The sequence below is a fragment of the Schistocerca piceifrons genome, chromosome X, assembly GCF_021461385.2.
Source record: "Schistocerca piceifrons isolate TAMUIC-IGC-003096 chromosome X, iqSchPice1.1, whole genome shotgun sequence".
NCBI classification, from domain to species: Eukaryota; Metazoa; Arthropoda; class Insecta; order Orthoptera; family Acrididae; genus Schistocerca; species Schistocerca piceifrons.
This window is the reverse complement of record NC_060149.1, coordinates 720,358,702-720,377,154: the sequence shown is the minus strand read 5'-3', so window position 1 is coordinate 720,377,154 and position 18,453 is coordinate 720,358,702. Positions and strand designations below refer to the sequence as shown.

Below are 18,453 nucleotides of genomic sequence, written 5' to 3'. Positions count from 1 at the left end.
CGTGGCGCCATACCTCCTGAAAAACGTGTCATACAGTGATGTAATTTTGCAGGTACATTCAATGTTGTTATTTGGATACTGTTTGTGAAATGTGTTTCGAACCAAGTTGGTAATACAAACGTAATTAATTAAAAGTCATGAATGATGCGGCAGTTTTTGACGTATCTCACTGCTTATGACGTCATATCTCCTGAAGTAGGTGTCATACAATGATATAATTTTGCAAGTACATTGAATGGTATGTGAGATTAATGTCTGCAGACTTTGTCGTGAAAGTAAAGTACTAGTAAATTAAAACGTCATGCCTGATGGCGGAACTTTTACAGTATCAACAGCGGCTTGTACCGTAAAAACACGGGTAACTGCCGGATGTCAGTAACGTCCTGCCACGATATTTCGGCGCAGAGTCTTCTGGCCATCTTCAGGTGAATTCACTGTAGTAGTACTGGCAAGTACGCGCTGAGCTCTGCTATTTAAAGCCATACTGAGGTGACATTGAGCATGCGCTGTTCAGCGTGCGCGTTCATAACAACTCCGTGCTCTGTGCCCCGCACCCTCCACGGTGAAAGCTTGGCGTATCGATATCAGGCCGATTTTCATCTTTATGCAGATAACTACGTCGACTACGAAGTTTCTCTATAACAGGATTCCAAGCACAGTTTAGCTGATAACCGCTATCTCGATTGATGAGAGTCTCGTTGTCAGACAATCTTATTTCCACAGATTCATTGATAATCGAGCTCCAAAAGTTTGATGTCTGGGTCAAAATTTTTGCGTCGTTGTAATTCATGGAGTGGTCTGTGGAAATACAATGTTCGGCGATTGCGGACTTGGTGGGTTGGAGAAGGCGAGTATGCCGTTGGTGTTCCACAATGCGTTCCTGCACAGTTCGTGTTGTTTGCCCTATAGACCTATATGATTTGCCGCATTCACACGGAATCTTGTAAACCAGGTCGTCTTTAACGGATCCCACCAGTGATTAAATTTTGGAAGGAGGGCGAAAGATGACTCTCACTTGATACTTTCTCAATATTCTGCCTATTTGTGAAGAAATATTCCCAATAAATGGTAGATAAGCCAGTCGACCTGAAGGCCTCTTCCTCTTCCTTGTTCCATCGTTTGTAGGTCTGCATCACTCCGTTCACTTGCCTAGTTGAAAAGCCATTCTTCAGAAATACTTTTTGCAGGTGTTCTAGTTCCGCTTGAAGACTGTCGGCGTCAGAGATGGTATGGGCACGGTGGATTAAGGTTTGGAGAACGCCCATTTTTTGTGCTGGATGGTGGCAACTAGTAGCTTGCAGATACAGGTCTGTATGAGTGGGCTTTCTGTACACCGAGTGACCAAGTGTGCCATCACTCTTACGCCGCACCAAGACGTCTAAAAATGGCAAGCAACCATCTTTCTCTATCTCCATGGTAAACTTTATGTCCTCATGTATGGAGTTCATGTGATGTAAAAATTCTTGGAGACGGTCCAAACTATGAGGTCACACTATAAAAGTGTCGTCAACGTATCGCCAAAATACTGTCGGTTTAAAAGTGGCAGAGTCGAGTGCTCTCTCCTCAAAATCTTCCAGAAAAACATTGGCCACCAGGGGAGATAAAGGACTCCCCATGGCGACACCGTCAGATTGTTCGTAAAATGTGACAAGGAAATACTGCAGAGTCTTTCTGACTGCTGCCTGGGGAGTATTTTGGGTACTCACCGTGGGGTGGGTCGCCAGCTGCGGCGTCTGTGACGTTGACGCGGTAGAACTGCGTCAACAGTTGCTTGTACTGCGGCGACAGCAACCCCGGCGTGTGCACCGTCGCCATGCTGAACGCGCCCGCCGCCTCGTCCGTCAGCGACTCCGCCGAGTGCTGCGAAGTAAAAGCGCGCTCTCGCAGGTCCAAAGCAGGCACAGATCTCATCAGTGACGTGCTCATATAACATTATCCATTCTGGTTGTTTAGTTATTACTGTTCGCAATTCAATTGTTGTATGAGGTGTAGTCGTACAATTTTAATTATCATCTCAAAAATAAAGTTAGGTAATTAATTTACTTTTTGTTTCCTGGTAGACTTCTCCTGTCCTACGACACACTGAAATCCAAGTGCCACAGTTCTTCAGCACTCTACTAGAGGAGCCAAAACGAAATGGCATAGCCCATTATTTAGTGGAGTGTCGTGCGGTAATTTGTTTTCTGAAGTAGAAAGCGTACAACACTGTAATATGACGCTTCCTGGCAGTTTAAAACTATGTACTGGATTGGATCTCGCACCTGGGATCTTTTTATTCAGTAAGAAAGTGCCCTACAAACTGTTTTTTTAACAGCGGGTAGTAGTTTCAGTGCAATACCTGAAGATACATACAAATGCTTATCTATGTGTCACGGTGCTGAAAAAAATATTCATAAGTTACGACGTGGACGCCCCCTGCCAGTTTCCGTAGTTCATAAGCGTGCGTTAGTGACCTTTTTTTATGGAACATGAGAGGGAAATGTAAACTCTATTTACAAACAAACAATACACCAAATCATCAGACAACGTCACAAAATACAAATGGGGAAAAATGACGTTTCCTTGTAAGCAGACGGAAGGTAGAGATGATGGAATGTGAGTACGTGTAGGTCGTCTCCGGCTCGAAGATAGGGAAGAGGGCGGAATGGACCGGGATCGCTCGTCAGGCCTGGCCATAGCGTTACCAAATCCACCAATCAACCGGACTTCGACAAGAAGGGATAGTCAAGGATGGAAAAAATTGTAAGCATGAAATTTCATCGTGTGACACAGCAGTGGTAGATAGGGATGACGGGAATGGGAAACAAGGACAGTGCAGTATCAGACGCAGCGCCCACCACGGGCTTGAAAGCCGGCCGTTGTGACCGAGCGGTTCTAGGCGCTTCAGTCCGGAACCGCGCTGCTGCTACGGTCGCAGGTTCGAATCCTACCTCGGGCATGAATGTGTGTGATGTCCTTAGGCGAGTTAGGTTTAAGTAGTTCTAAGTCTAGCGGACTGATGACCTCAGATGTTATGTCCCATAGTGAAACTTCCTGGCAGATTAAAACTGTGTGCCGGACCGAGACTCGAACTCGGGACCTTTGCCTTTCGCGGGCACGTGCTCTGGTTCGCAGGAGAGCTTCTGTAAAGTTTGGAAGGTAGGAGACGAGGTACTGGCAGAAGTAAAGCTGTGACGACGGGACGTGAGTCGTGCTTGGATAGCTCAGATGGTAGAGCACTTGCCCGCGTAAGGCAAAGGACCCGATTTCGAGTCTCGGTCCGGCACACAGTTTTAATCTGCCAGGAAGTTTCATATCAGCGCACACTCCGCTGCAGAGTGATAATCTCATTCTGGAAGTGCCATAGTGCTTAGAGCCATTTGAACCATTTGAACGGGCTTGAAATAACGCGTGGTGTGTTAGCAGTGCACCTCGACAGCAGTCTAGCCAACCACGCCAGGCACATTCCAGCAGAGGAGGGTTTTTGCACAAAACTCCAAGGAGGTAAGTGCCCAAAACGGTGCGGTAAACTGAACGTCGTTCAATTACCTCATGTTCAGTCTGTAGGAGGGTCCCAAGACCGAGCCACCACTTGTCCCCGTCTCCGTCAAGGCAAGCGACGTCTTCCGCGCGAATGAAAACGTATAGTTCGATCACAGATGAAGGGGCGCAGATGAAACAGGCGACGATTTGCCGCCCCAGCGTCCAGATTTCACGAACGCTGGCGCATGTCCAGCGCTGGGCGTCATCGTCCACCGTGTGACAGGTGGAGCGTAAAGGAGTGTCCATTAAACCAGTCGCTTGTAAACGCCTGTTAGTGGCGAATTTTCTACAGGCGACATGAGACCGTGACGCTCCGACTGATGTCGGGAGGACGGCTGATGAAGGTTGCGCCACACCGCCGTCCACCTTGTTAATGGATACTTAATCTCAACGTTGTTGCAAGGTACATCACACAGTAATTGAATGCAGAAATAGTTTGGAAGTGGGGATGGGGGTGGGGGGACGTACACGGAAGACAAGCATGCACATATAGCTAAGATCCACAAAAAAGACAGACAGATGCGTAAATAGAGGCGCAACATTCCCTACCGACTCCGGTGGGGAGATGGAGGCTGGCGTGTAAATGTCCAAGAGTTGGCACATGAGTGAGTTCCCTGTGCCAGATCACTATTTGCGCATGGTATTTAGATATAATGCTGCTGCACGACCCCAGACATTGGAGTGAGTTCAAGTCCTCAAGTCCACCAGCTGTCCAGGGGAGGGTGAACATATCATATTTGATCTTAAAAATGTTACCAGCCCTCAGGACGTAGCCTTATGCGGCCTGCAGGCTGTGACCAATCGCTGGCGACATCGAAAAGACGTGTACTACGTGCACCAGCTTGGAAACTACACGCTCATTCAGATATCCCACATTATGCAAAGCGTCAAGGCAATGGAGGCAATGTTGCTGAACGGTCATGCGGGTGATTTGGAGGGAACGTAGGAAGTTGACCACTGCGATGCGACGGGTGGTGGACATACAGATGATGCCAAGGTATTGGAAACTCTGGGCGCAAGATAGAGGCGCCAGTTCTTCTTGTGTGAGTTTGCGGCCTATTGGCATCGCCGTTGATTTGGCAACACTCAAAGCACTGCCTGCCACGTCCCATACACGGAGATCAGATGAAGTACGTGCGTGGTTTCTTCCTGTAAGCATACCGGCAGCAACATGTCGTCTGCATACACAACAGCGGAAAGTGCATTGTCGCAGGGTGAATCCTGACAAGTGCTTCGTGAGACTCCAATTAAGTGGTCCCAGGGAGCGAGCACAGAGGACCATCAATAGCGGACATCGCTGAGATATTATACTCGGACGGATCCGATGGCATTGTGTCGCCAAAATACATGCAAGTATCTTGTAGTCGGCATTGAGTAAGGTTGGGGGGCACTAATGGACAGCCATATTCCCCTGCGATGGCTCGTTAATTGGGATGTTCAAAATGTTCAAATGTGTATGAAATCTTATGGGACTTAACTGCTAAGGTCATCAGTCCCTAAGCTTACACACTACTTAACCTAAATTATCCTAATGACAAACACACACACCCATGCCCGAGGGAGGACTCGAACGTCCGCCGGGACCAGCCGCACAATCCATGGCTGCAGCGCCCTAGACCGCTCGGCTAATCCCGCGCGGCTTTAATTGGGATGATAATGGGTTCGACAAATGGCGGTGGAACCATGGTGGCTGTCGTCGAAAGTTCGTGAAACATCAGTCAGTCTTGGCGTCACTAAATCCTGGAAAGCGCAGCAAACTTCCACAGGGAGACCATCCAAGCCAGGCGACTTGTTTGGATCACCCTTCGCTATCGCATTCTTGATGTCATCACAGGTGATGTCCTCCATCAGAGTTTACGTTTCGATGTCCGAGATGGTGCAGGTGATGTGGGACAAAATCGGCTCCAAATCATAACCTTTATGTTGCTCTTACTGGTAGATGTGGCGAAAGTGTTCCAAAACGCCAGCCACAACATCTGCCTGGTTGATGGCCCTATGCCTCCCCCTCCCCCCCCCCCCCTCCCCACGAGCTCCGAGACCAGTTGTTCCTGGCGATACTTTCTGTCAGTCACGATGTGGTGCATTGAGGGGTCTTCCTGCGAAACTGTATCTTGACGGCGAGTCTTCACGACCACTACCTGTAATCTGCGATGATCAGTGCAACTGTGTGAGCCTCTATCCTGTTGATATCCGTCTTAACAGGCGGATAGAATGGATGACGCTGGAGCTGTCGTCTTATTGTGTCCCATATGTGCTCGACTGGAGACGGATCTGGTGATAGAGCAGGCCAAGCCAACATGTCGATTATCGTGTTGGAAAACACCCCCAGGAATGCTGTCCATGAATGGTAGCACAACAGGTCGAATCACCAGACAGACGCACAAATTTCCTACTGCTGTCATACCAAACAGCACAGTGCCAGGTGTAGGTCCAGTGTGTCTAGCTCGCAGACAGCTTGTTTGCAGGCCCTCAACTGGTCTCCTTCTAACCAACAGTTCGTTCCTATCGAGATGCTTATATTGCTGATGCTGTACGATGCTACGGAGCCCTACGTCGAACACTTCCGAGTCTTCGCGTTCGCTTGCCTAAACCCACGTCGTCTTACAAAACTGTGCTCGTAGCGGAGCGGAAGTCATGATCTGCTGCTGAGTGTCGGTGGCAGAGAGAAAGCCATCCCTCGTCGGCTCTGGGTGGAGATAAGTATTCTGTTCGGTGCCCGGAGAAAAAGTTAGATCTGTTCAGCGACCAGAGAAGAAGGGTATCCTGTTCGAGCTCTGAAGAAGAAGTGAATTCTGTTTGTTCTCCAGATTAGCTCTCCGTCCTGCGTCTGTGCGCCTTCGTTGTGCCAATCAGACGATTTTACAAAACTCTGCCGAATGGCATGGCCATAAATAAACCAACAATTTCCGAGTTTGCAATGTTAACCTATGGAAGGACTTGGTCTGAACAAGTCTTGTTGACGTTCTCCCTCTCCTATCGAGTTGTCTATCTAGCCAATCGGTTGGCTCCACGTTTTAGAGTTTCTGGAAGCAGGACTCGGCTCCTCCACTCTGCTAAATTATAACTACTAACCAGTAAGGAGTCTCGTTCAACTTTTCAACGAACTGGCTGGGCTGTCCCATGTTGTTTCTTACAGTTCTGCAAGGTGATTTCCACTTCACATCGCTCGTTTCTGGGAAGGACGTTCCAACCAGAAAGTAAACTTCTTGTCTCAAACAGATACGCCTGGCTGCACTGGTTTGCTAAGCTCAGTGAGTCGGCTGAACTGAAGTGTTCTGCCACTACGTTATCGGGTTTTCTAGGAGGCTTCCTGGACCTCATCTATTGCGAAATACGGTACGCTGACCCTCGTGAGTTTCACCGCGGGCTGCGCGCAAGACTCGGACAATGCGGTGGCTTATACGCTCGGCCGCACTGGACTCCCTGATACCTGGCCGTTAAGCCGCAGAGGACGGTTGCTCCTGAGTGCTGAACGGGACTTCGCTTTACTGCGGAAAACAAGATTCTCAGGCAGTGTCTTGGTCTGGGGTTCTCCATTCACGAAATCTTCAGAAAGATTTATATGCAACTACTAGTGTATGGATAGAGAGAAGTAAGATGTTAATTGATGTCCTAATCTCTGCAGTCACTGAATATTGCTTCTATAAACGTGGGCGTACATCAACTAGCCCCAATCGAACTCCCTCAGAATAAATTAAATACACTGTGACAATATAACACGAGATGTGTCAGTTCACCAATAGACTGCCACATATCGCAGGCCTTTGACCTCCACGTTCTATAACAGGTGTGGATGACTAACACATTGTCGCCTACTCATGATTTTACTGTCTTCCATAGGAGCTTAAGAAATTAACATGCGAACAACTGACCATCTTCGCTGTTTCCAGGCACTGGGTCGTAAGAATCTCCTCTTTGTCAGTCATTTAAGTGGATTTCCTCACTCGTTAGAATGATTTCCCATTCGTCTTTGGTCCACTTAGATACTACGCTTACCGCGTCACGTACCCACAACGCAACCAGGCGACATCAATCTCGCTGTGGGCAGTGGTCATAATGTTTGCGCTCATCAGTGTGTATTAATACCTAATATAAATTTAAGTATTAGGAATTATTTTCGGCTGGTATTTGTACGGAGTGTGAAACATGGACGATAAACAGAACATCCAACAAAGGAACAGAAGAGTGTGAAACGTGCTATAGAAGAGTGCTGAAGATTACATGAGTGAATCAAATAACTAATGAATAGATTCTGAATAGAACTGAGGGGAATGTAGTTGTATGGTATAGTTCCACTAGACGATAGGATCGGGTTAGAGCATAGGCCCTTAGGTGTCAAGGAACAGTTAATTTGGTAGTGCGGAAAGTGTGGTGGTAAGTGGATATAAATTGCAGAAAGAGACCAGGTCTTGAATACAATAAGCAGGTTCAAATGGTTCAAATGGCTCTGAGCACTATGGGACTCAACATCTTAGGTCATAAGTCCCCTAGAACTTAGAACTACTTAAACCTAACTAACCTAAGGACATCACACACACACCCACGCCCGAGGCAGGATTCGAACCTGCGACCGTAGCAGTCCCGCGGCTCCGGACTGCAGCGCCAGAACCGCACGGCCACCACGGCCGGCTCCAATAAGCAGGTCCAGACTAATTTAGCATGTAGTAGTTAGGCTGATATGAAAAGACTTGGGCAAGGGAGAGTAGCATGGAGAGCTACATCAAACGAGTCTTCAGACTGATGATAACAACAACAAATATTGTGTTTACAATGTACTATACATTTGAAACCATGCGTTTTCTGTGTTCCACCCTGTATTTACTACTTTTCATGAAACACCCTATATGTAAATGGAACATTCAAGACGGCAGTGTATACAAGAAATAGTGATAAAATTTTAATTATCACATAGAAAAAACTAAGATGTAACCATGACATTTTATGATGGTGTTAGTGTTTCTCTACATATAGATCCTTCAGTACAGTACATTTTTCCCAATGTTGGTAGGAACGCTGTCTGTAAAAGTCTGTATATTGGATTTTCTGGAGAAGTTCAAGCTCAAAATTCACCTTGTCGTAATTCTATAAATCGCTCCCATACAATGGTTTCTTCAGCCGAGGAAAAATTAGAGGGGTGCAGCAAAACTTTTATAGGTCAAAGGATCAGCATGCGTGACTATGTCGTGTGCAGAATGAGCTGGGCGTTGTCGTGGGGCAAAAACAGCTTTGGAGAGTTTCCTCTAAAGCCTTCTTTGGACCGTCTCCCGTATCCTTGCCAGGAGATTTTGGCGGTGTGCTACTGTAACCCTATAACGGTTTGCCCTTATGAGTATAATCTGTCAGCACCACACCATGACAGTCCTAAAAACATGATGATGATTGGGACTACGTTGCTGCATCCTCATGTTTCACTATTCGTTTTGCTCCTTCGTCTCGGGATCATCGTGATACCCCCAAAACTCGTCGATGGAGATTAGATGGCTAAGGAAGTCAGCTGGACTGGCCTGACAGAGCTGCAAAATTTCCGATGGTGTTTCTGTTCGGTCGGCTTTTTGAACTGGTGTGAGCTGCAGTGGAACCCAGTGGGTGATGAACTTTGTCGTGTTCAACATGTCGTGCAAGATGTTGAAATCTGATCCATTACTGACTACCACTTTTCCCCCTGTCGCCTCAATTGAGATACGCCGGTCTTCGAGCACCAGAGTCTCTTATGATTCTTGCTTCTTTACAGAGACTCACATTCTGGAGCACGACGTTTAAAATCCGTGTCTGGCCATCCTAATTTAAATTTACCGTGTTTTTCCTAAGTCATTTAAGGCAAATATTGGGATGGTTCCTTTAAAAGGGCACGGCCGATTTCCTTCACCGAGCATCCCTAATCCGAGCTTGTGCTCCGTCTCTAATGACATCGTTGTCGACGGGACATGAAACATTGATCTTCCTTCCTTTTCTTTACAGAGAGAGCGTCTGCAGCTTCGTTTTTCGTCAGACTTTTCTGACCAAACTGGAAGCGTCTTTTCCGCCTAACTACTGTATCGTACGATGGTGCATTTTTGCCGTTACTTGCATCAAATCAGCAACCGTTTCAAAGACAGAAGACCAATTACCGCCCATTGTCAGTGGACTGGGTCATTTTTCTTTGGCTCCTTCGGCGGCGTTCTACGATCTTGTGGCGCGGGGATTTCAGGATGGCAAAAGTGATAATTAAAACTTTATGAATACCTTGCACGTGTGGGCTGTCAGTGCAGCGAGATCTCGACCTGAGGGTCCTAAAATCATTTTGAAATTTGAGCAGGTATGGTGCAAGTAATGACAATACCCACCTCGAAAGTGTCAAAATAAGCCTTGAAACCGTCGCGCAGAGCCTGGCGCTCTGCCTGCGCGATGCCAAGGGCGTGGTGCAGTTCCCGCGCCGTGTCTCCACTAGCTGCCTCCAGCAGGATCCCAGCCGCGCTCGCCACGCCGAACGGCGCCAGGACCAAGTTGTCCCGCCCCGGCGACAGTGCCTGCCAACACACGTTCTTCTAAGTCTTTGGACTGTTCGCTTTCACAATTGCACTGCGAAAAAATGAAAGGATCACTTCTTCCGAAACTCCCTAATTGTCTCCTATTCCGACGCGTAAGTTTGCAACTTGACTTGTCTACAACCTTTCTCTGCAATGATGTAAAAGCATGGCACCCTACGCCGTCACACTCGAGACTGGTGACGCTTCAAACGGCAAGGAATCGACACATGAAAAGAAAGGGCGACATCTCAGAAGCTCGTGTTAGCTGCAAGACGGATAAATGACGTTACATTTACACCAAATTTCACTACAATTCTGCTTAAGGCTGCCATGCACGTGTAGCATGATGGAAAAGTCGTCGCACCCTCTCTTACCCACATTTCACCCCATATTTTGACGCCTCTACGATGCAGCCCAGAACCACGACATCCATCGTTGAAATCAGGTGGTTTTCTTATGAGTGGCCGACGAGAACATTTCAGATACACCGCCGCTGAGAACTGACACGAAAAATCTTTAGCGGGTGGCGTAAAGGGCGTCAATGAAACCATACCTTGGCTTTGGTCGTTGATTCCCACACATTTCGCCGCCAAAAGCGACAGTTCGCAGTGCGATGAGCGAGAGGACGACGTTCTTCTCAATGTTCGACACTGCTGCCATCCAGTAGGCGTTTCACCTCTACTCTAAAGACATCGTGAGGCTGTAATCCCATTGAACTTGATATGATCCATTTCGAGTATAGTGGGACTGCAATTTCTACTTTGATATACAGGATGGAGGCAATAAAGACTGTTGAAAACTTTTCGGCGAAATCTAAACGAGATCCGAAGCAGAAATATACTTTTGTGCTATTTCATCCCTCCTTTTTCGCGCCCTACTATAGTGTGATTACTGGGGCGGGGTGGTGGCGTGAGGGGGAGGTGCAACATTAAGATGTGCGTGAAAAACAGCAAAGATCTCTCCAATTCTGCAACATCCTCAGTGCCAGCCACGCAGCTCTAGCACCTGAAGGTTAGACAACCCATTCGACACCCATCAGGTGGTGTTTACTTGCTTTGAGGCACTAGAGCAGCCGCATGGCTGAATTGGTGTCGAACTTTCTGACAGGTACCATTTGCCGTTTTATTCACGCACATATTAATGTTTCACCCCCCACCCCCACTCCCACCCTCCCCAGTAATCACACAATAGTAGGGCGCGAAAAGGGAGGGATGGAAAACCATAAAAACGTATTTCTGCTTCGGCTCACTTTCAGGTTTCGCCGGATGATTTTCAACAGTCTCAAGTGATTCCATTCTGATGTCGGAGTAAAAATCCAAATTGGTTAGATCATGTTCAACGGGGTTGCAGCTCTACGATGACCTTAGAGGGTAGAAACGCCCAGAGAGTGGCAGCAATATCGAACGTTGTCATGAACGTCGTCCTCTTGTTCATCGCATTGCAAACTGTCGTTTTTGACGGCGAAATGTGTGGGAATCAGCACCTCAAGAGAAGGGATGATTTCATAGACTTCCTTTATGCCACCCTCTGAGGCTTTTTCTTGTCGATTTTACGTGGCGGTGTGTCTGAAATGTTTTCCACGGCCACCCATAAGAAAACCGCCTGATTTCAGCGCTGGGTATCGTGAGTTTGGTCTCCATCGCGGAGGCGTCAAAAGATGGGGTGAAATACGGGTAAGAGGGGGTGCGATGACCTTCCCATCGTGTGACGCGTGCATGGCCGCGTTGGACAGAGTTGTAGTGAAAGTTGATGTCACTGTGACGTCATTAACCCACCTTATAGCTAACACGAACTTCTGAGCTGTCGCCTTTTCTTTGCATGTGTCGGCACTTTGCCGTCTGAAGCGTCGCCAATTCCGAGGGTGATGATGCAGGGTGCCACGGTTTTACATCATTACAGAAAAATGGTATAGGAATCTTTGAGCCAAGTTTCACACTTGCGCGTTCGAATAAGAGACAATTACGGATTCTCGAAAAGTGGCACTTTCATTTTGTTGCGCGGTGCAGTATCCAAGATGTGAGCATAAAAAACATGGAAAACTTAGATTTTATGGAATCTATGGCTGTACAAACAACTGGTTTGTATCATACTTAACAAACAGAATGCAAAGAGTGATGCTGAACAATCCGACTATGTTGGAAGGAAAGAAAATTTTATTAACTGGTGACAAATTACAAAAGAAATCCCCCAAAGTTCAGTTTTGGGTCCACTGCTATTCTTTTTATATGTAAATGACATTTCGCTTAGCATATTAAGAACCAGACATTTCTGTTGAAACTTGCCGATGTGGACGGGTATTGCCTGATTTGTATGCAGCCAACACAATGTAATTGTCTTGCAGGTCCTCCAATCATATTTCATCTGACTATACAAAACGACATGTTTTTGGCTAGCTCTTCTGTTTTCCCATGTAACCATAAACAGATTTACATATCATAAACTTTTCATCGTTTCTGTTTCACTCTTTCAGTGTTTGAACATATATCGTTTCTCTACATTATGAAACAACAATTTTTAATGCATGCGCAAAAAGTACCAATTTTTATAAACTATAATACTGATGTAACTTTAAGCTACATGTAAAAATAACACCCGTTAGTGTTCACGAGAATGAATCCATTATATCACACACACAAATAATTTACTTATTCCTGCGGTTTCCATTTGCTGATGTGCTCCTTTGGTATGATATTTACTATCGTGACTACACACACAGCACTGCGCTGAGACACAGACAGTTTTCAAATATTATCACTAAGCCCTTCGACTTGATTTAATGCGGAGATCTTATCATTTACAGCTACTGTTTCATATATTGCATGAATCTTGTAGCTTACATATAAACCAACTTTCCTAGTACTTTTTTAATGTGTAATACTGCGTAAAACATTTCTTTCTGTGAATCGGAACCGTAGAAAGTTCTGCAAATATACTTTGTTTCACTTCTTTTTATGCGGGCTGCACTAACTCTACCGAGTCTCGTAGGTAATTTATTTTTTCAGTATTCTGAAATGGACACAGGTTCACGTTGCTTCATGTCACCCGACACTCCTCCAATGTGGTGCTTTCCCCGTTTCAATAGGGGATGGATTGGGCATGTATCTCCCTGGTTTCGGAGAGCCTTCGTTATCATCGTCGGTAATCCAATATTTCGCGACCAACTGAAGAAACGACTTATACTTTATTTTTTCTCGGCATTCAAGGCATTTTAAATTCTAAATAAATTGAAAAGTCCACGTTTTATTAGATGAAGGACGACTTTTTTGTTAATTTCGTCGATTTACTGACAGTAGGAGAGTAATAAAGATATCCGCATGGTCACCTCCTTTCATGCAGGCATTTTGTTGTTTTACGCAAACAGGCATCAGTATATGCTGTCCAGTTTTTCTTTTCAGTATTTCCAAGAGAAGTCCCATGAACTATCGATATCATTCTGACATCCCGCTTGTCTTTGGATACGAGGAGATGAATGCCACCTTATCTACAGAAAACTACGTCACATCTCTTCATTCTTTGGCTTTCAGGATATCCGGTAAACTTATGTTCACCATAATAGTACCACAGACTTTGTTTTTGTTTTTCAGTAAAAACTCTACATTTGCGATACTGTTACGTGTAATAATTATCCTGGAAGATATGGTGCCCACCAAGAACATGGTTAAGAACTGAGACTTCTTCCAATTTAGTCCCTTCAGCAGTGTCAGCCTCCATATTACAAATATAATCTGTGTCACTCTCGCACAGCATCCTAACAAGTAACCCATGGTTTTTAATCTTTGCAGAGTTGTACGTTCGTAACCTCAGGTGCCTCTCCGTTGAATAATCCTTTCTTCCAATGAAAACTGTTGCTTTGGATTTTTAAAATGTTCTGAATTTATTGAGGAAACAACCCAACACAGGTTGAACTTTGAAGAGTCTGCCAGAGCTATTGTTCAGTTTCGTGTTGTCATTAAAGTGCCAGAATTTCCAAATCTATTCAGGTCTATTGCGACTCATAGTCTGTGAAAATATTTGTGTAGCTAGTAGAGGGTCCGTTGACCAATAATCTTTCTTGTTTACCATTTTTCGTTTGTCCCATTACAAGAATTACGTTAAGGAATTTCTTCATGCCTCTTTCTGTAACCGAAGACTACTTGAGTGCTATAGGCTAGGTGCACGACTCCTTGCAAAACAGTTCAAACAAGTCATCACCAAAGGTCAGGATAATCACAGAAGCTTCAGGGTCATACTGCGTTGGAAACTTAATGACTCCAGGATGACAATGAAACGGTTCTATGTGTGACTGAAAGTCAATTTCACATCAATCGCTGTTATAAATATGACAGGGTGAATCATTCACAAGAACAGTCACTTCAGTGTTATTGTCAGAATCACTGGAAAACACTGCCACTTAAGCTTCTTTACAGGTCTAATTATGTCACTGTCACTGGAATCCTCCCCCGAATCATAAGTATATTTCTTCACACAGTCATCCAGATCTTCATTCTCATTAGGAACATTTCAGTACTCGTTAGCAAAAACCTCCGAAAATATCTCTAATTCGTTCATTTACTTCCGTTTTCTGAATAGGGCCATCACTAAAAGCAGGAGTAGCTTCAGGACGGAAATGGTAACTGTTGTGACTGACAATTCGCAATTTTTCACAAACACGACTTTTATTGATGTAAGTTCACAAGGTTGATGACTGAACAACAAAAGAAAGGTAACAACAACGATACTAGTAAAAGTCTCATAACTGAGGCAAACAAAAGTTCACTTCTAAACTTCCACAAAGGTTCGTGGTAACACACACACACACACTAGTGAGAGTCTAATTCAGAGATGAAGACGTAATCTTCAGCGATCGAAGTGCACGAGATCGGCGTCCAGAGTGAACTGAACTTCTGGGCTAGTTCTAGCACCTAAATAGCTGTCTCCAGCCAGTTAGGTTTTGGCGTAGTGATACTTCCTGCAGGCCGTGGCTCGAGATCCCCCTGCAGGTAGTAGTGCTCGGAATGTCTGTTTCCATTATCTTGTATGTAAATAGCCGGTGTTTACCATGGTGCTTTTGGTACGCCTTGGAATAGGCAACCTCGTCCTCTGTGGTGTAATATGGGTTGCCGGCCCTCAGGGGCTACCTTTGGTCCGGTATAACAGTAACTTTCTGAAATATCAAAATACACTTACAGTGCTAAATAAGCAAACGGTACTCTAAGAAAGTCACCATTGCTACGTTGGCTATGGGTGTGAACACCTAACTAGATGAAGTCTAGAGGCTGCATGTTGTAAACACGAGTTATTTCGTGATCCACCCGAAACAGCTGTCGTCTGAAACACGAGTAAACTCTGGATCTGTCCGCACTGCGTTAACATCCATCAAGCAGGATTGGTGCTTTTTGTAGTGACAGTGAGCCGTAACGCCTGCAAGCCAGACTTCCCTCAAAGCACGCAAGCTACACAGTGCTGCCAGCTCACCAGGCGAAGCGAGAAATTTCTAGCGGACTACGTCAGAGGTCGTTAGCACAGCGGTACTGTTTTTCACGACACGTATCACGCGGAACAAAGAGTGTGGTGCTTACTATCACAGAACAGCAGGATATTTGTTGTGCTTAGAGGCTTTACAGACGTAGTGTGTTCGAGCTTTGTTCCTGTGAGAGTTGCAGTTCCAGTTTCAGTCGCAATCGCTGCTCCTGTTGATCGCAGGTCACCTGTAGGAAGAAGGATCCGCCGCTCTTCGACGACGCACGACATCGCCTCGGCAGTGCACACGCCGAATAGAAGAGTATACTATGAACACCTAGACGTAGCCTCAGAGCAAGAGAGTCACAGGATAGGAATACTGCACAACGATCTCTTTGAGCATCAGTGCGTAACTGAATAAACGTGTGTGTTTTCGAAACAGAACCGTAGTTTATGTAATTGTGTATACTGGGTGGTCCATTGATCGTGACCGAGCCAAATCTCATGAAATAAGCGTCAAACGAAAAAAACTACAAAGAACGAAACTTGTCTAGCTTGAAGGGGCAAACCAAATGGCGCTATGGTTGGCCCGCTACATGGCGCTGCCATAGGTCAAACGGATATCAACTGCGTTTTTTAAATAGGAACCCCATTTTTCATTACATATTCGTGTAGTACGTAAAGAAATATGAATGTTTTAATTGGACCATTTTTTTCGCTTTGTGATAGATGGCACTGTAATAGTCACAATGCGATCAACAAAGGGGCCAAGAACAAATCACCAGGACCAGATGGTCTCCCAGTGGAGTTTTACCGGGCGTTCACCACGTTAATGCTTCCTCGCTAGACCGAAATGATTCAAGAACTCTTTACTCCGTTCTTCCCAATTCCACCTGAATTCGTCACTGGCATTCTTCTACCTGTGCCTAAGCCGAAAGGAGGGTCTCATGTTTCTGCATATCGCACCTTACTCTACTGAATGCAGACTATAAAATCTATGCACGCCTCTTAGCAGCGCGCATACGCACCGTCTTACCTACGGTCCTTTCACCGGAGCAGACTGCACGTGGTTGTGGGGCCACCTTACAAACAGCCCTAGGAGAATGCCGTGACCTCATCGTACTGGCGTCGGTTTATCGCACGGGTATCCATCGATTTCACGAGTGCCTTTGATCGCGTTCGCCACCCATTCCTCCTCATGGTGGCGACACGTATGGGGTTCCCATTACTTTTTGTCGATGCCTTTCGCCGGTTATTACTTCCCGCGGTCTCGATGGTACGAGTCAATGGGAGGCTTGTAGGACCGATTCCTATACGCCGCTCTGTGCGTCAAGGATGCCCTATGTCTACTTTACTATATGCCATTGCACTTGAGCCCCTCATCACTGGTCTTACCTCTAGGATGCAGGGTCTCACTTTGCGTGACTACACCTTTCACTGCAAGGCTTATGCGGACGACCTCCTCTTTCTCTCCTACTCCTCCACGGAACTCAATGACGCCATTAAGTGGATCCACCAGTATGGACGTCTTTCTGGTAGCATTCTTAATGTCCGTAAATCGACTATGATGCACATTGGGCGCGGCCTCCCGGCTATGGTGCCGACCCCACTCCCAGTCAGTACCACCCTTCGTTACTTGCGTATCGAATTTACGAGCTCCACACACCGCACAGTGGCCCTCGCTTACCGGCGGCTTTTGCAGTCGATTCGGCACCATGTCCGCGGACAAGTGCACCGTAACTTAAACCAACTCCAACGTGTGTCCTATGTCAACATGTATGTCGCCCCTAAACTGGTACACGTCGCCCAGATCCTCCCAATGCCGTTACTCATTGGCCGCCGCATCCAATCAGCCTTTGGATATTTCGTGTCAGCAGGGGCACTGTTCAAAGTCCGCTACAACACTAACACTGCCTCCTGCAAAAGGTGGCCTCGGGCTCAACGTGCGGACACGATCTTCTGCACTCTTTGTCCATACTATGTTGCGGCACTGGCAGGGGCCGGTCCCGTCCCTAACACGCAGGTTCGAATTCTGCCTCCGGCATGGATGTGTGTGATGTCCTTAGGTTAGTTAGGTTTAAGTAGTTCTACGTTCTAGGGGACTGATGACCACAGACGTTAAGTCTCATAGTGCTCAGAGCCATTTGAACCATTTTGCACCTAACACGTAGTCTCTTAGATATCCTCCGACCAGCTTCTCCCGATCCACCGATCAATGTGGCACCTATTTCTCCATTATTGTACCACGTCGCCAATTGTTTCATAGAACTCAGCTACGTTCGGGCCGATCTTCCAGTCACCCGTCCCCCCCCCGTACAAAAGATTATTATCGTCTGTTTATGCTGTCCAACCCTTGCGACCCCATGGTGCTACAGCATCCTGACATTAACTGGCGAACGGTATGGGGGTGTGTGCAAGCACCCTTCTTACCGTCGTCTGTGTCTGCACTCTGGTATGTTTTAGTCTATGGCAAATTCCCGACTAGTAGTCAATTTTATCGCATAGGACTGGCCACCTCCCCACTCTGGCCTGACTGTCAGCTCGAAGACACCGACGAGCACCGTCTTACGTGCCCCCTGAAACGAAACGTATGGCCCCTCATCCAACGAATCGTGGGCTTTTACTTCCGTGTCCCGCCAACGACGGTAACCCCGGACTTCCTGTTGTTGCCCCAGACATTTCACTACCCTCTTGCTAAGCACCATACCCTAATTTCGAGGACAGGCTTTAGAATACCTCTTTCAGAGTGGTCTGCATACAGTCCTTGACTTCTGGTACAAAGTTGTGACCGCGCATAGCACCCTCACCCGCAAACCATCTTACCGACCAACTTTTGCCGGTTATCTCCGCAGCGTCTTCCTTGACCCCCCTCAAAGTTGGAGTGCGCCATGCCTACCTGTCACATGATGCAACACCCTTATCCACGTTCTCATGCATCGACCAAAAAACAAATAAAAAAGGAAGAAGACAGAATATTTATATTTTG

At 46.4% G+C, this 18,453-nt stretch overlaps 1 protein-coding gene across 1 annotated transcript in view; it reads right to left on the bottom strand.

The window, feature by feature from the left end:
* The window catches only part of LOC124722855 (intracellular coagulation inhibitor 3-like), a 190,540-nt gene that overhangs the window by 70,858 nt on the left and 101,229 nt on the right, over positions 1-18,453 (bottom strand). Inside the window, exons 3-4 of the mRNA XM_047247981.1 lie at positions 9,846-10,028; positions 1,707-1,860 (exon numbers count right to left, since the gene is read on the bottom strand). Coding sequence (XP_047103937.1) covers positions 1,707-1,860; positions 9,846-10,028 — 337 coding nt within the window. The remainder of the gene's footprint in view (positions 1-1,706; positions 1,861-9,845; positions 10,029-18,453) is intronic.